Source organism: Bufo bufo, chromosome 11 (assembly GCF_905171765.1).
Source record: "Bufo bufo chromosome 11, aBufBuf1.1, whole genome shotgun sequence".
In the NCBI taxonomy this organism is placed as follows: Eukaryota; Metazoa; Chordata; class Amphibia; order Anura; family Bufonidae; genus Bufo; species Bufo bufo.
The window spans coordinates 85,528,324-85,547,110 of record NC_053399.1 but is presented as its reverse complement, the minus strand read 5'-3'; the positions used below and the strand labels follow the sequence as shown (position 1 = coordinate 85,547,110).

The window sequence follows — 18,787 nt, the reverse complement described above, 5'->3', positions numbered from 1 at the left end:
TCACAGACACAATATATGATTATTAAAAAAACTGTAATATTTATTAGCTTTCTAAAAAACATTCTCAATATGATAAGGACATAGACTTCTCATGGGATAAATGTGTAAGAAAATAAATATAGAGGATTGTGAATAAAGCAGTAATATGCAGATTAGCTTTCTGAGCAGATCTCAGTGTGGTGAAGCTATAGTACATGGTGTATATGATATGTAGATGCTAGCAGACAGCTCTTGGACAGGGCTCTGCCCTTAGCATGTGTAACATCCTGAAGTATGTCACTAAACTTTTTCCACCCTGCTACAACATTTTAGGTGTTTATGTATTGTCATCAGGTGTGATTTGAGTGTGCATTTTCCTGTATATGTATTTTCCAGGCTTGTATTGTATATTTGCTGTAATTCTCAATGTACACCAGCAGGTGGCAGCAATATGTAAGCAGACCATGGTTAGTTAATAGATCTAGGCTGGAATAGTCCATTCCAGGCTAGCTTCCCCCTTTCTGAGGAGGAGTGGAATGTTCCCACATCCTACTTCAGGGGGAGGAAGGAAAGTTCTAGGCAGTGTGAGCCACCCCCCTGCTGGGGTAGGCTGTGTCAGTAGGATCTCCCAGAAACAGGGACCCCAACCAAGGATCCAAGCCTCGGCTGAGGCCCCAGATCAACCTTCCCAGCCTGAGTCCCTTACCTCAGCTGTGGACAAAGAAAGCAGCCATATACAGACATATAGATCTCCAGGAAGAAGACATCATACCCTGCGAGCAGTCCTGTAAGTAAAGATCCTAAGACAAAGAGAAGATAATAACCTCACCAGCTAGTCAGACCCAAACTAAGCAGACTAAAGACAGAGCAGAAGAGAGATACCTGCCAGATTCTCTAGGCATATGATCAGATGCAGAATACATATAAATTCCTGCCACATATTGCCAAAACCTGCTGGGACCCTAGACTATTGCTGTACACTGTATGGATCAAAGCTGCATACCACCAAGTAAAGACAAGTTGGACCCTATTATCTGTGTGGAATCCCATCATTCCTCAGTTACTCCTATTAACCACACTCATTTTGTTGCATGTGAGCCGGGATACAGGAGTCCAGCCGTACCACAGGTAGGAGACACCGTTGACACTACCATATCTGCTATACAGAGACAATATCCCCCTCTGGCATTCCTCACCTGGTACGTGAGCCTATACCATCTTAAAGAGCCCTGCTACAGTACCTGCGCAAGCTGCAACTGGCGTCACGAACTTATACACATATAAATTGACCCACTGCATAGCATCCCCACTGACCCAGTGTCCTGCTCATTGCACATGTCCAGCCCTGTCAATCAAGGGGAAGGGGAGTGTGTAGAGCACAGGGGATGTTCCATAGCAGTGCTCAAAGGATTCAGCCTACAGACAAAAAAAAGGTATAGTTTTAATCAGCATGATGAGCCCCACTAGGCGGTATGTCTGGTTTAATAGGGTTGATCCTGGAGACAGACCCTCTTTAATACTTTACTTTTTTTACACACTAAACTGCTGTGTATTATTTCAGTGATTGTAAAACTGACAAAATGCCTATTCAGCCCTTCCAAAAAAAAAGGGCTGAATAATCATCTGTACATGTCAGGTCCAGGGGCCATTATTAGGCTCTTGGCTGCCCCACAATTGCATCACGGGGGACTCCTGCCCTCTTTCTAACCACGTTGATACTGCAGCATTGACATAGGCATCTAAGTGGCTAAACTGCTGGGAATGGAGTTATTTCTGATCCCAGCAGTGAGAGTCGAGAGCCCACTGTACAGCCAGTGCTCATCAGCATTGGCACGGGCCCAGCTCCTGCGCCATCTCTGTGCCATACGTTTACAGGACAGAGCGTGCACAGACTGTACTCATCAGAGTACTCATTAGGGTGCCTATACACGATGCAGGATAGGTGCGGAAAAACCGCAGTGTACTACAGTGCAAGCACAGTGTATGAGAATAGACTCATAGTCTCATGGACACTTGTGGAAATTGAACTGCGGTGATGACTTCCCAATCCTCAGCATGTCAATTATGTTTGTGGCTTTAGCGGAGGATTTCACCCTTTTCCAAATCAGGGTGAGATCTGTGGCAAAACTGTATCAATTTCACACCAAAAACTGCTGCTATAAATTGCATTGTTTGGTGCACTCACTTGCACTTGTGTGCAGGGACCCTTAGGTGGTTCATACACTGGGTGTAGAAGAGACAATGCTACTGCCAGTGGGAGACAGATTAGAAAGGGGACAATGCTGCTGCCACTGCAGAATAGGTGGGAAAGGGATAATGGTACTGCACTGAAGGATCTGTTTGGCAATATTGAGGAATGAGTTTTGTGCTGCACTGTGGTACGTGGTCCAAGTGGGGAAGTACTTTCTTTCCTTCACATTGTGATTAGGTGTTTCTATGTTTCAGTTTTATTTTCCTTCTTGTGTTAATCGTGTGGTTTTACGGAAGCAGCGGAGCTTCTTCTGTTACAGGGTTTGCATAGCTCTCATTCACTACAATGGGAGTCACAGAACCAGGGGTGCATCAGTCTGTTAGGCCGTTTCTGTGACCTTGGCCACCGGGGGCCTTTGCTTAGTCTGATCTCGCTATGGAACAGTGAGATGGGACAACCCCTTTAGAGGGAGCCTGTCACCAGTTTTATGGTGTCCTAACTAAGGGCAACATAAATAAGTGACTGATTCTCTTAGCAAAGTGCTGGGTCACTTTCTTTAAATGACCCAGTCAATCTGCCAACATCTTGTATTGAAAAGCTCCAGCTCATAATAATGAGTCTTGAATATTCATGAGCTCCTGACTCTCCCCGCCCACCTGCTGCTGATTGAAAGTTATTTTCCATATGAATCAGCAGCAGGTGGGCAGGGAAGTGGCTATAGCTGTTAATTAAATAAACGCTGGACTCAATGACATCACGCTGGACTCAAATCAGCTCATTAGCATGCGGCATGTGGCATCTTTGTGTGTATATTATGAGGTAACCATCTGTCACACCATTAAGTGAATACATCTAAGGCACTTTTTAGTAGTTAATGATTGTATATAATTAGTTAGATTATAATCAAATATCCACATGACAGGTTCCCTTTAACCCCTTAAGCCCTATTTCAACTTAAGGACTTGGCCATTTTTTGAAAATCTGAACAGTGTCACTTTAAGTGGTGATAACTTTAAAAACGCTTTGACTTATCCAGGCCATTCTGAGATTATTTTTTCGTCACATATTGTACTTCATGACACTGGTAAAATGAAGTCAGAAAATTTTTTTTTTGCATAAACAAATACCTAATTTACCAAAAATTTGGAAAAATTAGCAAATTTCAAAGTTTCAGTTTCTCTACTTCTGTAATACATAGTAATACCCCCCAAAATTGTGATGACTTTACATTCCCCATATGTCTACTTCATGTTTGAATTATTTTGGGAATGATATTTTATTTTTTGGGGATGTTACAAGGCTTAGAAGTTTAGAAGCAAATCTTGAAAATATTTCAGAAATTTACCAAAAAACAATTTTTAGGGACCACTACAGCTCTGAAGTCACTTTGCGAGGCTTACATGATAGAAACCACCCAAAAATGACCCCATTCTATAAACTACACCCTCAAGGTATTCAAAACAGATTTTACAAACTTCGTTAACCCTTTAGGTGTTGCACAAGAGTTATTGGCAAATAGGGATGAAATTTGAGAATTTCATTTTTTTGCCTAATTTTCCATTTTAACCCATTTTTTCCACTAACAAAGCTGGGGTTAACAACAAAACAAGACTGTATCTTTATTGCCCTGACTCTGCCGTTTACAGAAACACCCCAAATGTGGCCGTAAACTACTGTACGGCTACACAGCGGGGCATAGAGTGAAAGGTGCGCCGTTCGGTTTTTGAAGGCAGATTTTGCTGGACTGGTTTATTTACACCATGTCCCATTTGAAGCCCCCCTGATGCACCCCTAGAGTAGAAACTCCCTAAAAGTGACCCCGTCTAAGAAACTAAACCCCTCAAGGTATTTAAAACTGATTTTGCAAACTTTGTTAACCCTTTAGGTGTTGCACAAGATTTAATGGAAAATAGAGATACAATTTAAAAATTTCACTTTTTTGGCAGATTTTCCATTTTAATATTTTTTTTTCCAGTTACAAAGCAAGGGTTAACAGCCAAACAAAACTCATTATTTATGGCCCTGATTCTGTAGTTTACAGAAACACCCCATATGTGGTCGTAAACCGCTGTACGGGCACACGGCAGGGCGCAGAAGGAAAGGAATGCCATACGGTTTTTGGAAGGCAGATTTTGCTGGACAGTTTTTTTTTGACACCATGTCCCATTTGAAGCCCCCCTGATGCACCCCTAGAGTAGAAACTCCAAAAAAGTGACCCCATTTTAGAAACTACGGGATAGGGTGGCAGTTTTGTTGGTACTAGTTTAGGGTACATATGATTTTTGGTTGCTCTATATTACACTTTTTGTGCGGCAAGGTAACAAGAAATAGCTTTTTTGGCACAGTTTTTTTTTTTTGTTATTTACAACATTCATCTGAAAGGTTAGATCATGTGGTAATTTTATAGAGCAGGTTGTCACGGACACGGCGATACCAAATATGTATACAATCTTTTTTATTTATGTAAGTTTTACACAATGATTTCATTTTTAAAACAAAAAAAGTTTTAGTGTCTCCATAGCCTAAGAATATATAGAGAGATCCGGCAGCACTACTATGCCCAAAAGATAATTGGGAAAACCATAAACGATACCTTAATTGCGGTAGTGATGGTGCAGGCAGATCGAGATCCTGGCAACTGATCCCAACATCAATGAACATACAAAAATCTGCAGCACTCGTCAGTTGTAGCAAATAGTTGGTTTATTCCATAAAAAAAACACAGCAGGTGAATGCGACGTTTCGACCGTCCTCGGTCTTTCTCAAGCCTGGCTTGAGAAAGACCGAGGACGGTCGAAACGTCGCATTCACCTGCTGTGTTTTTTTTATGGAATAAACCAACTATTTGCTACAACTGACGAATGCTGCAGATTTTTGTATGTCCATAGCCTAAGAGCCATAGTTTTTTCAGTTTTTGGGAGATTATCTTAAGTAGGGTCTCATTTTTTGTGGGATGAGATGACGGTTTGATTGGCAATATTTTAGGGTGCATATGACTTTTTGATCGCTTGCTATTACACTTTTTGTGACGTAAGATGACAAGAAAATGGCTTATTTTACACCGTTTTTATTTTTATTTTGGGTTAGCTCATGTGATATGTTTATAGAGCCGGTCGATACGGACGCGGCGATACCTAATATGTATACTTTTTTTTTATTTATGTAAGTTTTACACAATGATTTCATTTTTGAAACAAAAAAAAAATCATGTTTTAGTGTTTCCATAGTCTAAGAGCTATAGTTTTTTCAGTTTTTGGGCGATTATCTTGGGTAGGGTATGATTTTTGCGGGATGAGATGACGGTTTGATTGTAACAATGAGGATGTATGAGGAGTAGTGGTGTTTGAGTGTCAGGGCTGCTATCCTCAGTATATATCAGTATGGCGGGGTCTGACTCCTGGTGCCCCCACCAATCAGCTGTTTGAGGAGAAGGCGATGCCCAATTGAGCGCTGTAGCCTTGTCGCAACTTACTAAGCACAGCACCTTCGATTGTATACTGGCTATGCTTAATATTGCATTTCAGCCCTATTTACTTGAACAGGACTGAGCTGAGCCCAGGTCTAACACTAATGAGCTATTCTGGAGAGGACATGTCAAAATCGCAGACAACCCATTTACTTGCAATCTGGCCCTGCAGCAGCCATATCACAGTGTATCTGCTGTGTGACCCCATTTCCTATTAAGTCTGTTCCTCATCAGGACATTGGAACTTGAGAATCCTACAGATGTTGTAGATCAGTCACCGCATCCAGTAATAAGAGAGAAGAGGAGGAATCCTTACCATCGCTGGGTGTTATAATGCTCATCCTGGACCTGGGATGATATCAAAATCTCCTGCAACATAAAAAACCTTTATTACATTAAGGAGAATAAAAAAGAAAATTCTGAATTTTCTTTAACCCCTTAACCACCTCAGCTCCCCTAGCTTAAACACCCTTAATGACCAGACCACTTTTTACAATTCTGGACTACACTACTTTCACGGTTTATTGCTCGGTCATACAACTTACCACCCAAATTAATTTGACCTCCTTTTCTTCTCACAAATACAGCTTTCATTTGGTGGTATTTCATTGCTGCTGACATTTTTCCTTTTTTTGGGTTATTAATCAAAATTTACCGATTTTTTGGCAAAAAAAAATGACATTTTTCACTTTCAGTTGTAAAATTTTTCAAATAAAACTACATTTCTATATACATTTTTCTCTAAATGTATTGTTCTACATGTCTTTGATAAAAAAAAAATGCAATAAGTGTATATTTATTGGTTTGCGCAAAAGTTATAGCGTTTACAAACTATGGTACAAAAATGTGAATTTCCGCATTTTGAAGCAGCTCTGACTTTTTGAGCACCTGTCATGTTTCCTGAGGTTCTACAATGCCCAGACAGTACAAACACCCCACAAATGACCCCATTTCGGAAAGTAGACACCCTAAAGTATTCGCTGATGGGCATAGTAAGTTCATAGAACTATTTATTTTTTGTCACAAGTTAGCAGAAAATGATGATTTTTTTTTATTTTTATTTTTTTCTTACAAAGTCTCATATTCCACTAACTTGTGACAAAAAAGAAAAACTTCCATGAACTCACTATACCCATCACGAAATACCTTGGGGTGTCTTTTTTCCAAAATGGGGTCACTTGTGGGGTATTTATACTGCCCTGGCATTTTAGGGGACCTAAAGCGTGAGAAGTCGTCTGGAATCCAAATGCCTAAAAAATGCCCTGTGAAATCCTAAAGGTGCTCTTTAGAATTTTGGCCCCTGTGGGCACCTAGGCTGCAAAAAAGTGTCACACATTTGGTATCACCGTACTCAGAAGAAGTAGGGCAATGTGTTTTGGGGTGTATTTTTACATATACCCATACTGGGTGAGAGAAATATCTCTCTAAAAGTCAACTTTTCCCTTTTTTTTTTATACAAAGTTGTCATTTTAGAGAGATATTTCTCTCACCCAGCATGGGTATATGTAAAAATACACCCCAAAACACATTGCCCTACTTCTCCTGAGTACGGCGATACCACATGTGTGACACTTTTTTGCAGCCTATGTGCGCAAATTCTAAAGAGCACCTTTAGGATTTCACAGGGCATTTTTTACGCATTTGGATTCCAAATTACTTCTCACGCTTTAGGTCCCCTAAAATGCCAGGGCAGTATAAATACCCCACAAGTGACCCTATTTTGGAAAGAAGACACCCCAAGGTATTCCGTGAGGGGCATGGCGAGTTCCTAGAATTTTTATTTTTTTTGGCACAAGTTAGCGGAAAATGTTTTTTTTTTTTTCTTTTCTTACAAAGTCTCATATTCCACTAACTTGTGACAAAAAATAACATTTTACATGAACTCGCCATGCCCCTCATGAAATACCTTGGGGTGTCTTCTTTCCAAAATGGGGTCACTTGTGGGGTATTTATACTGCCCTGGCATTTTAGGAAACCTAAAGCGTGAGAAGTAGTCTGGAATCCAAATGCCCAAAAAAATGCCCTGTGAAATCCTAAAGGTGCTCTTTAGAATTTGGGCCCCTTTGGGCACCTAGGCTGCAAAAAAGTGTCACACATGTGGTATCGCCGTACTCAGAAGAAGTAGGGCAATGTGTTTTGGGGTGTATTTTTACATATACCCATGCTGAGTGAGAGAAATATCTTTCTAAAAGTCAACTTTTCCCATTTTTTCCCATCTAAAAGTCAACTTGACACTTTTTTGCAGCCTAGGTGCGGAAAGGGGCCCAAATTCCTTTTAGGAGGGCATTTTTAGACATTTGGATTCCAGACTTCTTCTCACACTTTAGGGCCCCTAAAATGCCAGGGCAGTATAAATACCCCACATGTGACCCCATTTTGGAAAGACACCCCAAGGTATTCCATGAGGGGCATGGCGAGTTCATAGAAGATTTTTCTTTTTGGTACAAGTTTGCGGAAATTGATTATTATTATTTTTTTTTTCACAAAGTCTCCCTTTCCGCTAACTTGTGACAAAAAGTTAAATCTTTCATTGACTCAATATGCCCCTCAGCGAATACCTTGGTGTGTCTTCTTTCCAAAATGGGGTCATTTGTGGGGTGTTTGTACTGCCCTGGCATTTGAGGGTCTCCGCAATCATTACATGTATAGCCAGCATAAGGAGTTTCTGCTATTCTCCTTACATTGAGCATACGGGTAATGAGATTTTTTTTTCCGTTCAGCCTCTGGGCTGAAAGAAAAAATGAACGGCACGGATTTCTTCATTCGCATCGATCAATGTGGATGAAAAAATATCTGCCAAAAAAGAGATGCACCGACTTTTGTGTAATCTGACAGCAGCGCAATGCTTCTGTCAGAATGCACATCAGTGCTGCAGCTCGTTCATCGGTTGGTCCACCTAGAAGGCAAAAAAAATGAAAAAAAATAATGAAAAAAAAACTGGCCGCAACGCAATAAATTTATTTACATTAACTCTATATAACATTTGAACAGAACATTAACTTTTATAAACTTTATTGAACTTTTGGAACAGAACATTAACTTTTTTGCTTATCAGTGATTTTTTTTTTTTTTACCTTTATAGGATAAACCTCTCCTTTCCCATGGGACAATGTGCAAAGCGCAAATCGCCCAGAGATGTGGCGAAGTACATTATGCACTTTGTCCCAGGTGAAAGGAGAGGTTTGCAGCAGCTGTGAGTGAAAGGGCCCTAATAGCCCTGTGTGCCTGTCCTGTGTAACGCAATCCCTATGCTAAGTGTACCTGTGTGTGGTACTTCCGGAAACACTCCCCTAAGCATAGGGCAGGGTGGTCAGGGCAGTCAGGACAGAAATAGCGGGTGTCACGCCTTATTCCACTCCTGCTACAGAAACAACATCTTTTTCGGGGTGGCGCTTGGGTTGAGGTACCAGTAACGACATTGGGGAAATGTCGCTCGTGTAGACGGCTCACTACACTGGTGGATGGGGCCACGGAACCTCCTGGATACAGGAGGTTCTCGATGATCTCTTCCTGAAATTTGAGGAAGGATCCTGTTCTCCCAGCCTTACTGTAGAGAACAAAACTATTATATGCAGCCAATTGAATCAAATATACAGACACCTTCTTATACCAGCGTCTGGTGCGTCGGGAAACTAAATAAGGAGCCAACATCTGGTCAATGACACTGGTTGCCCGTTCTATTTGTATTGTCGTGTCTGCGTGAATGGAGGAGAGCAAGTAAACGTCACGCTTGTCTCTCCATTTCACCGCAAGCAGTTCTTCGTTACACAAGGCAGCTCTCTCCCCCCTTGCAAGACGGGTGGTAACAAGCCGTTGGGGGAAGCCCCGGAGACTAGGTCGCGCGGTGCCACAGCAGCCAATCTGTTCTAGGAACAAATGCCTGAAGAGGGGCACACTTGTGTAAAGATTGTCCACATAAAGATGGTACCCCTTGCCAAATAAGGGTGACACCAAGTCCCAGACTGTCTTCCCACTGCTCCCCAGGTAGTCAGGGCAACCGACCGGCTCCAGGGTCTGATCTTTACCCTCATAGACTCTAAATTTGTGCGTATAGCCTCTGGCCTTTTCACAGAGCTTATACAATTTGACCCCATACCGGGCACGCTTGCTTGGGATGTATTGTTTGAAGCCAAGGCGCCCGGTAAAATGTATAAGGGACTCGTCTATGCAGATGTTTTGCTCAGGGGTATACAAATCTGCAAATTTGGTGTTGAAGTGGTCTATGAGGGGCCGAATTTTGTGGAGCCGGTCAAAAGCTGGGTGGCCTCTGAGACGAGAGGTGCTGTTGTCGCTAAAGTGCAGGAAACGCAGGATGGTCTCAAATCGTGTCCTGGACATGGCAGCAGAGAACATGGGCATGTGATGAATTGGGTTTGTGGACCAATATGACCGCAATTCATTCTTTTTTGTCAGGCCCATGTTGAGGAGAAGGCCCAGAAAAGTTTTAAATTCGGAAACTGAGTGACTGTACAAGAATTCTCTGGGAATAAATATGTAGGTGATAATGACCTCCCAGAAAAAGGTGTCAAGACAGCATTGTATGTGGCAGACTATATAGATATATAGACTAAATAGATGTCTAACCCCCCCCCCCACCATTTATGTTGAATGATAAGATTGAACAGTTAAACCATCATCTTATGCATGCCGCCATTTTGTGATACTTTATGCAACACGTGTTTGTACATGGACCATCTGCTGCAGAGGTGGCAGTGTTATGTGTAAGGCCGATTCATTGGCCTGTATTTGTGGGAGGGGCTTGGCTGCCTACTTCAACGGCCAGCGCCCTCCCGCAATCGTACGACGTGCAGAGTTCCGCAGGAAGCGTGCGCTCGTACCTGGCACTTCCGTCCAGCAGGCAGGGTAAGCTGAAGTCCGGTCGGTGGTCGGCCCCTAGGTGAGTGGGGGCCCTCACGCTCCGGACCGCTCCACGGTGGGGTTCCAAGCTAGCGGGGGGCGGGACCACGACGGAGGAAAGGCTCCCTCCTCCCCCGTCCACAGGGCTGTTTTGCGCTGTCTTTCACCGGCGGGGGGGGGGGGCGGAGCCGCGACGGAGACAGCGCTCCCCTCCTCCCCCGTCCATAGGGCTTCTGGTGCGCGGTCTTTCTCCGGCGGGTGGTGGAGCCACGACGGAGGCAGCGCTCCCCTCCGCCCCCGCTCGGAGGACCTAGTGTGTCAGTCACTTACCGGCGGGGGGCGGGGCCCGTGATGGAGAGGTCCCCGCCTCCGATATCTGGCCAGCGCTGCACCGTTTCCCCACGTGGTGGGCGGGCTCAGCCGGCGGTGGGTCGGCCCCTCAAGCGAAGGGGGGCACCCCTGCACTGGGCGCCCTGCCAGGGAGCGGTGCGGCGCCACGTGGCACATCTTTTTGACCGGTGAAGGGTGGGGGCCATGTCACATAAGGCCTCCCCCCTGTCCCGACTCCCAAATGCCAGGGGGCTGCGCCGTTTCCCCACGTGGTGGGTGTGCCCAGCCGGTGGCGGGTCGGCCCCTCAAGTGAAGGGGGGCACCCCTGCACTGGGCGCCCTGCCAGGGAGCGGCGCGACCCCCCACGCGGCACGTCTTTAACCGGTGAAGGGTGGGGGCCATGTCACATAAGGCCTCCCCCCTGTCCCGGCTCCCAAATGCCAGGGGGCTGCGCCGTTTCCCCACGTGGTGGGTGTGCCCAGCCGGGGGCGGGTCGGTCCCTCAAGCGAAGGGGGCACCCCCGCACTGGGCGCACTGCCAGGGAGCGGTGAGGCCCCCCACGCGGCAATATCCACCGACCGGTGAGGCGGGGCCCGCGTTGTTTCGGGGGCCCCCCCTACACCGGTTCATGCCAGAGAGCTGCGCTACTCCCCACGCGGTAGAAGTGCTCAGCCGGCAGGTGGGTCGGCCCCTTGGGCGGAGGAGGGCACCCCCGCACTGGGCACTCTACCAGGGAGCCGCGCAAGCTCTCCACGTGGCTCACGTACCGTGTTGGTGTGGGGCGGAGGCCGTTGCGCAAGAGGGTCCCCCCACTTTGGTCCACGGTGCCAGGGAGCTCTGCGCTCCCCACGCGGTTATCGTGGAGGGGTGCGGGGGACGCAATGGCCCCGCTCCTCACCTTCACTAAAGTCTGGCACGGGCCGCCGTGCCGCATAGATAGGCAGGGATCCGTGACAACGCTAGGAACAGTCGGGGGGAACAATGTTAGCCAGCGGCTAACTCCCTTACACCAGTCGCCCTTTAGCTTGCAGCTCACGTTCAATCATTTCATGTCTTACTTGTATGGTCCCTTACAGCATATGCACGATCCACAGTTGACGCCTTAATTGTTTTGCTTCCAGGTCCAAATTTGGTCTTGATCTCATTCCGTGATTGTGGCTTGTCGGCAAGGTAGTAGGGGTACACATTGGGGGAGGGGGAAGGAGGTACCCACCAGTGGGGTTGTGTCTCATGCACTCTCTCACGTCCAGGTTGTGCTGTTTCACAAGCTTCCCGCGGTGGTCAGTGTGTAGATTTCTGAGTAGCTGTGATGTCACATGCATCAGACATCGTCGAGGCGTCTGTGGACGAGAACGTAGCAGGAGTGTCCGAGGGGGGCAGTATACCGTCCTTGCGAGCATGGACCATCCCCAGGCTTATGTCGGAGCTGACGAAGAGGGGCGCTCCTTTCCCGGCTTCCGCCAGGAAGGCGGAATTATATCGGCTGTGGAAAGACTCCTTGGTGCCCAGTAGTGATGATCCCCCCACGACCACGGTGCAAACGTCACTTGCTCAGTTGCACGTTATGTTGAACAGTCTGACATCTGCTGTCACTTCAATACAGGCGAGGTTGGAGTCAGTCGAGTCTCACGGCTCGGTCATTCCAGTTTATTCCCCTGAGGTTCCGGTCGCTACCACCTCTGCTGTAGGGGAAATCCGTACTGTCCAGGCCATCCCCAATGTGGCTCCTTCTCATTTCGTCCCGATCAGCATCAGGAAAGACATCCTAGAGGGTAGGGATGTTAACCTCGCTTCATTGCGGATAGCCTCCAGGGACTTATCTGACAACAAGTCATAGCTTGTGGGGAAGTCTCGGTGGTGCTGAGAGGCCGTGACCACAGGCTTAACCGCAAGTTAACCATCCCGGAGTTCGTCATGGCGTTTAGCCTTTTCAGGGATGTCGTATGTTCTGCCAGGCCGGACAGGAGGGAGGAACTCGATCTGTACCTCTTTCGGGTTACAGAGTTGGGTCATAAGTATGGAGGGAATTTGTTTTACGATTACCATTGTTCCTTTTCAGCCAAGGCAGCAGCTACTCTCTCTTAGTTCCAACATGTTACAGATTGGTCCAACCTAGAGTGGTGCCACAAGTCAGCCGCCAGTACTTCGTCATACCCTTCCAGCTAGTCAGCTGGGCCACTCGATGTTTTCAGACCCCCCAGTTCGGTGGATAAGCTAGGCCGGCACATTGTTCAGCTAGGTAGGGCCCAGATCTGTAACAACTACAATTACGCATCTTGTAATTTCGGGCAATGCCGTCTGTTACACATCTGCACCAACTGTTTCAGGGCCCATCCCAGAGTCGCATGCTCATTAAAGTCAATGAGAAATTACATGAGTGTGGTCAATACCAGTTGTTTACAGGAGTACTTGCGAGGTCACCACAATCCAGGGTTCGTGCAGTTCCTGGTCTCAGGGTTTCACGAGGGCTTCCATACAGGGTTAATCACGACTCCAGAATTCACGTACGAGTGCAAGAACCTTCAGTCTGCCGAGAGGAATCCTAATTCTGTAGACACACTAATAGAGTCCGAGTTGAACCCCGTCCACAGTTATCACCTTTCTGGGCATCGAACTAGACTCACAGGACATGTTAGCCAGGTTACCTTCGGACAAACTAGTGAGAATTAGAGAAGTCATCGATAGGTTTGCAGTCACAACCGTAGTCACTAAGGCTGATTTACAGTCACTACTGGGCATGTTGAATTTCGCCATGCGCATCATTCCGCAAGGCAGGTCGTTCATATCCCGCCTGCTGGCGCTCTTGGTCACGGCCCCGGAGCAGGACAGCCCAGTGTGTCTGGATAGTCAGGCCTTAGCTGATCTCCACATGTGGGATCAATTTCTTTGCCAGTGGAATGGGGTGTCCTTGTTCGTACCCGAGTTGTCATGTCAATCTCCTGTAGTCTTCTCAGATGCGGCCGCGAGCTCAGGTTTTGCCGCCATTTTTAGCACCCACTGGGTCGCAGACGAATGGCCTGCCGAGGTGAGACAGATCCCAGGTTTCCTCCAAACCTCGGCACTATTCGAACTGTACCCCATTGTGGTAGCCGCCCACGTATGGGGCAATCATTGGGTAAATCGGTTTTGTTTGTGACTGACAATACAGCAGTGGTAGACATTGTAAACAGTGGATTGTCCAAGTCAGCTCATGTCATGTGTCTCTTAAGACGGTTAGTGCAACTCTCCCTACATTACCATTTCCATGTTTATAGTGCGCATGTGCCAGGTTCGCAAAACGTGGCTGCTGACGCCTTATCAAGGCCTCAATTCTCCCTTTTCTTGCAGGTCATGCCAGAGGCAGATGTAGCGGGCGCTACCGTCCCTCCTCACGAGTCCTTAATGCTAGCGTAACCAGTCACCTAGAGACGGCCCACGCTTTGATATCCAATTCCCTTTCACCAAACACGACCAGGGCATATAACACCGGGTGGAAGGCGTTTTGCAGGTTTCAGGGGGAATGTCCTCAGGAAGAATCCAGTTTTGTAGAGTACATCCTGGTGTTCATTGGCTACTGCCACTCAGAACTCAAGCTCTCCCACAATACGGTGAGGACATACTTGTCGGGAGTGCAACATTTCTTCTCAGTCATTCTAATACACTTTTACACATAAAACCTGTGTTACAAACCCATTCTGTGCAGCAAAAACAATAAATCACTACAGCCCAAATGCATGTTAGCTAGTAGCCATATGATCTGTGCTAGATATAGATAGATATATTCACTGACTTATTACCCAGCTTTCCCGGTGTACAATATTATCACTGACTTATTACCCAGCTTTCCCGGTGTACAATATTATTACAGACTTATTACCCAGCTTTCCCGGTATCAGATATGATCACTGACTTATTACCCAGCTTTCCCGGTGTACAATATTATTACAGACTTATTACCCAGCTTTCCCGGTATCAGATATTATCACTGACTTATTACCCAGCTTTCCCGGTATCAGATATTATCACTGACTTATTACCCAGCTTTCCCGGTGTACAATATTATCACTGACTTATTACCCAGCTTTCCCGATGTCTGATATTATCACTGACTTATTACCCAGCTTTCCCGGTATCAGATATTATCACTGACCTATTACCCAGCTTTCCCGGTGTACAATATTATTACAGACTTATTACCCAGCTTTCCCGGTATCAGATATGATCACTGACTTATTACCCAGCTTTCCCGGTGTACAATATTATTACAGACTTATTACCCAGCTTTCCCGGTATCAGATATTATCACTGACTTATTACCCAGCTTTCCCGGTATCAGATATTATCACTGACTTATTACCCAGCTTTCCCGATGTCTGATATTATCACTGACTTATTACCCAGCTTTCCCGGTATCAGATATTATCACTGACTTATTACCCAGCTTTCCCGGTGTACAATATTATTACAGACTTATTACCCAGCTTTCCCGGTATCAGATATTATCACTGACTTATTACCCAGCTTTCCCGATGTCTGATATTATCACTGACTTATTACCCAGCTTTCCCGGTATCAGATATTATCACTGACTTATTACACAGCTTTCCCGGTGTACAATATTATTACAGACTTATTACCCAGCTTTCCCGGTGTACAATATTATCACTGACTTATTACCCAGCTTTCCCGGTATCAGATATTATCACTGACCTATTACCCAGCTTTCCCGGTGTACAATATTATTACAGACTTATTACCCAGCTTTCCCGGTATCAGATATGATCACAGACTTATTACCCAGCTTTCCCGGTATCAGGTATGATCACAGACTTATTACCCAGCTTTCCCGGTATCAGATATTATCACTGACTTATTACCCAGCTTTCCCGGTATCAGATATTATCACTGACTTATTACCCAGCTTTCCCGGTGTACAATAAAAATCTCCGTGGTCACTAAGGCTGATTTACAGTCACTACTGGGCATGTTGAATTTCGCCATGCGCATCATTCCGCAAGGCAGGTCGTTCATATCCCGCCTGCTGGCGCTCTTGGTCACGGCCCCGGAGCAGGACAGCCCAGTGTGTCTGGATAGTCAGGCCTTAGCTGATCTCCACATGTGGGATCAATTTCTTTGCCAGTGGAATGGGGTGTCCTTGTTCGTACCCGAGTTGTCATGTCAATCTCCTGTAGTCTTCTCAGATGCGGCCGCGAGCTCAGGTTTTGCCGCCATTTTTGGCACCCACTGGGTCGCAGACGAATGGCCTGCCGAGGTGAGACAGATCCCAGGTTTCCTCTAAACCTCGGCACTATTCGAACTGTACCCCATTGTGGTAGCCGCCCACGTATGGGGCAATCATTGGGTAAATCGGTCTGTTTTGTTTGTGACTGACAATACAGCAGTGGTAGACATTGTAAACAGTGGATTGTCCAAGTCAGCTCATGTCATGTGTCTCTTAAGACGGTTAGTGCAACTCCCCCTACATTACCATTTCCATGTTTATAGTGCGCATGTGCCAGGTTCGCAAAACGTGGCTGCTGACGCCTTATCAAGGCCTCAATTCTCCCTTTTCTTGCAGGTCATGCCAGAGGCAGATGTAGCGGGCGCTACCGTCCCTCCTCACGAGTCCTTAATGCTAGCGTAACCAGTCACCTAGAGACGGCCCACGCTTTGATATCCAATTCCCTTTCACCAAACACGACCAGGGCATATAACACCGGGTGGAAGGCGTTTTGCAGGTTTCAGGGGGAATGTCCTCAGGGAGAATCCAGTTTTGTAGAGTACATCCTGGCGTTCATTGGCTACTGCCACTCAGAACTCAAGCTCTCCCACAATACGGTGAGGTCATACTTTTCGGGAGTGCAACATTTCTTCTCCGTCAGTCATACCGAACAGGCATCGGTGTTCTCCATGCATGCTGTCAAAGCCGCGCTTAAGGGTTTGAGCAAATGTGGGCCCCAAGGCCAAGTGCGTAGGCAAGCGGTCACCGGGCTCCTTTTCCGTAGACTATCTGACATCCTGGATAGGAATCCTTTTGGGGTTCTACCTAGCCTGGTACTCAAATCCTTTCTATGGCTTCTTGAGACCTGGGGAGTTCACTTGTTCTCCTGGCAGTAGCAGGTTTCTCACAGTCGGCCAGCTGGTCCAAAACGCCGAAGGTTACGTGCTACTGCTGAGGACGTCCAAAACCTCACAGGCGGGCCCCCCAGTCCCGGTGTCCTATTTCCCCACGTCTCATCAATGGTGCCCAGTCACGGTTCTCCGTCAGCTACGGTCAGCCTTGTCGGGGTCCGGACCAAATAGTCCACTGTTGCCCTTCGGGGTGGTACCACTCACCACCCATCAATTCGTGTCCCACGTACGCTCCCACCACGATCTCAGGACATTCATTCCGCATAGGTGCTGCGTCCGCGGCCTCCAAAAATCAGGTGCCAGCGCATGTCATTCAGAAATTAGGGCGTTGGCGCTCCACGTGTTTTAGCCGTTACATACCTCATCCCGAAACTGAGATGTCAGTGGCTTTCCAGAGTCTGGTTTTGTAATTACGTTGTAATAAAATTACTCCTGCCAATCAGTATGTCTTTTTGACCTCTTTCAGGCGTCCCTCCACGACGCGGTTGCGGCACAACTCTAACCGCTTAGGGGTAGGGTATCTCAGGTAGGACTGGGTACGTTCTTGGTTGCCACGACCACAAGTGTAAGGCCGATTCATTGGCCTGTATTTGTGGGAGGGGCTTGGCTGCCTACTTTAACGGCCAGCGCCCTCCCGCAATCGTACGACGTGCAGAGTTCCCCCTCCCACCCACCCTTTTCACCTGTTACTCTCAAAGGGGATGCCCTCTTTCAGGCGTCCCTCCACGACGCGGTTGCGGCACAACTCTAACCGCTTAGGGGTAGGGTATCTCAGGTAGGACTGGGTACGTTCTTGGTTGCCACGACCACAAATATATATAAAAAAAATTGAAGTTAATAAAAAAGTTATTTTAAGCATTTGGTGTGCTCTTTAAGTCTACTGTTTCCATAGAACGGCGCTAGAAGAATTAAAGCAGAGTAACAGACAGTCTGGATGGACTAAAAAGGTTAGAGATATCAAATTCTTCTAATGCCACAGCACAGAAGGCACTTCATTGTGCTGCGCCTGTCACACCCAGGATTTTCTTCATTCAATAGAAACTTCCAGAACCTGACCTAGAACTGGATGTTCCTGGAAGTCTGTGCTTCCTCATATCACGGAGCAGTGTGAGACCCCCCCACCATAACACAAAAGACCCTGTATATACAGTAGATAAGAGATGAATGTCTTACCTTAAAGCCGTACGCAGAGTGTAGAAATATAAGATCAGTGCAGAGGAAGAAGGAACCGCCCCAAGTTATTTTAACTTTCTGCTGATATTAACCCTATAAGGTGTGAATAAAATTTAGTTTCCTTACAGATTATTGAATGTAAAGTGAAGCAGCGGCCGCTGTGCGCCGCTGTTCCCCTGCTTACCGCCGCGGTTCTGGGCGCCATGTTCAGCGGCCGATGCTTCCCATTTCACCACTGCAGTCCTGCGCTCTGTCTGTGGGTGCTGTCGTTCTGGATCTGCTCCACAGTTTGCTCTCAGCCATGGCCACAGCATGCTTGCGGTTTGTTCCTGCTGCAGTTCCTTAAGTGCCGGCGCACGTCACTTCCTGGGCTTTGTGGCTTAGGTCATGTTACCTCGATGACCTATCCTAGCCCTACTGTGCATATATCAGTGGCTCAGCCCCCTTCCCAGATGCCTTGGCGTCAAGGTCCTTGTTTTCTGCTAAGGTTCCTGATAACCACTTGTGTTCCTGACTTGTACTCGTGTTCCTGGATTCTGCTACCCGTCTGATCCCTGTCTGTTTGCCTTGACTCTCCAGTTGCCAACCTAAATTGCTTGACCTGTACCTGTGCCCTGACCTTTTGCCTGTCTGACTTTGCTTATGCCTCATCCTTTGTTCCTGCACTGTTGCTCCTGGTA

General features: G+C 46.5%; 1 protein-coding gene across 11 annotated transcripts in view; it reads right to left on the bottom strand.

The window, feature by feature from the left end:
* The window catches only part of LOC120982266 (NACHT, LRR and PYD domains-containing protein 12-like), a 116,618-nt gene extending 98,210 nt beyond the window's left edge, over positions 1–18,408 (bottom strand). For 9 of the 11 annotated variants that reach the window (XM_040412288.1, XM_040412292.1, XM_040412294.1 and 6 more), the window contains exons 1-2: positions 18,108–18,178; positions 5,953–6,005 (exon numbers count right to left, since the gene is read on the bottom strand). In XM_040412288.1, coding sequence (XP_040268222.1) covers positions 5,953–5,977 — 25 coding nt within the window. In that variant the 5' untranslated portion in view covers positions 5,978–6,005; positions 18,108–18,178. Of the gene's footprint in view, positions 1–5,952; positions 6,007–18,107; positions 18,179–18,291 lie in introns of those variants that run through there. The other 2 variants (XM_040412289.1, XM_040412295.1) reach the window with 2 other exon arrangements.
* Between the last annotated feature and the right edge of the window lie 379 nt (positions 18,409–18,787).